Source organism: Frankliniella occidentalis, unplaced genomic scaffold (genome assembly GCF_000697945.3).
Source record: "Frankliniella occidentalis isolate FOCC.00 unplaced genomic scaffold, Focc_3.1 Scaffold80, whole genome shotgun sequence".
NCBI classification, from domain to species: domain Eukaryota; kingdom Metazoa; phylum Arthropoda; class Insecta; order Thysanoptera; family Thripidae; genus Frankliniella; species Frankliniella occidentalis.
In genome coordinates, this window is record NW_026267210.1 from 811,216 (window position 1) to 814,614 (window position 3,399).

The following is a 3,399-nucleotide window of genomic DNA, read 5'->3' on the forward strand; positions in this document are numbered from 1 at the left end:
GAGAGAGAGAGAGAGAGAGAGAGAGAGAGAGAGAGAGAGAGAGAGAGAGAGAGAGAGAGCGGCGCCTGCATTATTCCTCCATTTGGCTCGGCTCCTAAGTAGGGAAGGTGATTTGGCTCAGCATGCACCACGAGAGCGACCGCCCCCTCCCCTCCGGCCGTGCTGGGGGAGGGGGTGCATTGTCCCCCTGGGGGGAGCCTAGTACCGCTAAAGTTCCTGTAGCGGGTATAACGTGAAGAATTAAGTAGGACGGCGTGAGTGGACCCGCGAGAAGTTGCAGGCCGGCCTCCCGAGAGAGAGAGAGAGAGAGAGAGAGAGAGAGAGAGAGAGAGAGAGAGAGAGAGTGATGGATGTTCTTCCGCGCCCGCGGACTGTGTCTGACAGCGTTTTTACATCGAAAACTTTTTCCGTGTGTGTTGACAGTTGGTGGGCGGCGAGTTCGACATGGAGCTCAACTTCGTCATCCAGGACTCGCACAACATCAGGCACATGCTGGAGCTCCTGGATCACTGCCCGGCCAACCTCCAGGTGAGTCTGAACTGTCAAAACATCCGCGTGTCTGCTGCAGTCACGCCATCCCATCGTGGCATTTACGCACTGTGAAAATACAAAGTTTGTCATTTCCAAAAAAAACACGCAGGATAGTTGTGCTCCGAGAAAATTTCGTGAAAACGAATGTTTTGTGATTTACTGCTCTTGACAGTAATTTCGTCGGAATTGGATCATATTTACGGCAAGATTTTATTATTTGACAAAAGTTTGGTTGAATGTCTGTTGATGGTCCAAGCAGTATGAGAGACTTATCTCCAATCGAAATAACATTTAATGTAAATGATAAATTCCACGATCTATTCAATCACCACACACATCCCGGCATGACCACGATCTTCCTTTACTGTGTATATCGCTATGGTCAGATTTGAACAGCATCCCCTCTCGGATGCTTTGCAATCAGTGTGAGAGTCGACTTCCATTATGAAACTGGGCGGGGGGAGGGGGGGCGTTGCTCTCCGCGGGAGGTAGCGGCCGGAGGGAGAGGGGGGGGAGAGAAAGAGAGAGGCACAGAGAGAGGGGGCCGCTGTGGTGAGGTTGTTTACGCGTGAAGCATCGGTTGACCGAAAACAATGGAGGCAGTATGAGGCGGAACGAGGGGTGGTACGGTGTGTGTGTGTGTGTGGGTGGAGGAGGGAGGAGGGGGGAGGGGGTGATGCCTTGTTAGGGGGGTAGGTCGGCCTGCTGATGCGTGAGCCACACAACTTGGGGCCACCCTCTTATTTAATTACGTGCACCCCCTCCGCTACCATCCCTCCCCCACCCCTCTCTTTCCGCCGTTCTGCTACTTTAAAAGTTTTAAGTGGTCGTGTATAGAAGCTTGACGTAACGTACCAACGACGTCGCTTCAACGACGTCCGCGGTTCACTATGAGGAGTAGACGTGAAGGGCGCGTAATTGATTATTATAGGTTTGGTATGAACACTTTTTTGTCACTTTCAATGCCGTCGTCGCCAAGCTTGCCAAAAGTTTGGCTAGCAAAAAGGTCAAATGTTGGTCAAGCTAGGCGACCACGGCGTTGGGTGGTGTTCAGAGTCTTCAGTTAATCTTTATTCATTTGCGTGTATGGTATCAGATTTTTTTTGCCATCTGAAGGTGCTTCGTCAATTCCAGCTGACAGTCGCATTCACCTTCCTTTACACGCTCACAGACTCACACACTCACCTACACCCCCCTACTCCCACGCACACACGCCACGCTTACATTTTCCGGGGAGGCGAGACGGGGGACGGGCGCCAGGGGAGTGCCGCGCGCGCCGCTGTCGCCGTCCATAGCGGGTGTCGCTCACGCCACGCCCCGCCACGCCCCGCCACGCCCCGCCACGCCCCGCCACGCCGCGCCGTCCCCGAAGTGAGCCGTGCGCACCTAGGGGAAAACTCCCCGTCAGACTAGGAACCCGGCGCGGCTGGGGGACGAAAGAGATGGTCGTGGGAGAGGGAGAGGAGGGATTCGAGAAAGGGGGAGACGGGCGACGGCAACGACGCGTCGTGGAATGACGACAAACGGGCGAATCAAATTCCGCCATCCCGCAAAACGGAAGACAACGACGACGACACGAAATGCCACGAATAGCGGTGATGGCTGAACCATAGAACTGGGGAAGTGGCTATGGGAAGGAGAAGGGCGAAGTAGGGTAGAGAAACAAGAAAAGTACGATTGGGGCGGAGATTCAGTAGGTGCGGAAAAGGGAGGAGGAGGGTAGTAAAGAGTAAGGTTTGACATAAAATACCACTCTGGGTGCGAGGATTTTGCAGAAGGCGGGCTGACCGTGCGGCACTGTGGCGCCGCGCCACGGGTCGCCGAGCCGCCGCGGCGCGGACATGTTGTGCCGGTCCGTGCGCCACCGTTAAATTATCAACCCCTGTGGGGTGAGGCGGGCTGGGGTGTGGCGGGGCGGGGCGGGGCGAGCGCCGTACCGCTGCGCTCCTGACCGGCACTTCAAAGAGGTGTGTCCACGTTTCATTTCGGGCCCTTTTCGGCCCGCTCTCTTTTTACCTAATTAATTCCGTCCCCCTACCACATCTCCGCCACGACGCACGAAGGCAGGCGTATGTGTGTGAGAAAGAGAGAGAGAGAGAGAGAGAGAGAGAGAGAGAGAGAGAGAGAGGGAGAGGACGGGGTGGGTGGGTAGCTTTTGGGCTTTTGGTACCTGCTGGTCAATTAGGTTTGAGCCCCCTCTAACCTTGCCCAAGCCACCCGCACCCCACCTGTGCCGAGTGTGTGGGCGGCCAAGATAATAAAAATGGGCTATTGCCCTCTCGATCCTTTCCTTCTCACACGCACGCACACACGCCCTCTCTCTAATCTCGCTCTTTCTGCGCGGTACAGGGAGTGTAGTGCCCCCCCCCCCCCCTTCTCTCCCCCTCTCTCTCTCTCCTCCAGCCCGCTTACACCGGGCCGCTACAGTGGCTTTGGCCGCGGCTCCAGCGAGTAACGGTCGGCGCCGCTCTCGGAGCGTCCGGCGGCTGCAGCGGCACCGCACGGCGATCAAAGTAATGTCCGTTACGCTGAGGTTTCTGCTGCGGCTTGGGCCGCCGAGGTCCCGCCCGGCCGGCCGGCTGCTGTGTGGTGTGGCCGGGCCGGGCGGGCTGGGATATTGCCCCAGTGCCTCCCCCGCGGTTCGCAGCAGCAGTGTGCGGCGCCAGAGGCCGCCGCCGCTGCCGCCGCCGGCCGGGGCTGTTAAACACGGTGATCGTATTTGCCGACTCTTACGAAACGCAGATTTTGCAGTTCGTCTGGGCAGAGAGAGAGAGAGAGACGGGGGTGGCTGGGCGGAGAGAATTTTTGAGACGCGTGCAAACAGAAAGAAAGTGTCGCATTTATTATTATTTATTTATTTGCAGGGGA

General features: G+C 56.8%; 1 protein-coding gene across 3 annotated transcripts in view; it reads left to right on the forward strand.

Moving 5' to 3' along the window:
* LOC113211084 (neurobeachin) overlaps positions 1-3,399 on the forward strand; it is a 293,174-nt gene that overhangs the window by 163,775 nt on the left and 126,000 nt on the right. For all 3 annotated transcript variants that reach the window (XM_052268973.1, XM_052268975.1, XM_052268974.1), the window contains exon 2: positions 424-528. In XM_052268973.1, the coding sequence (XP_052124933.1) occupies positions 424-528 (105 nt within the window). The remainder of the gene's footprint in view (positions 1-423; positions 529-3,399) is intronic.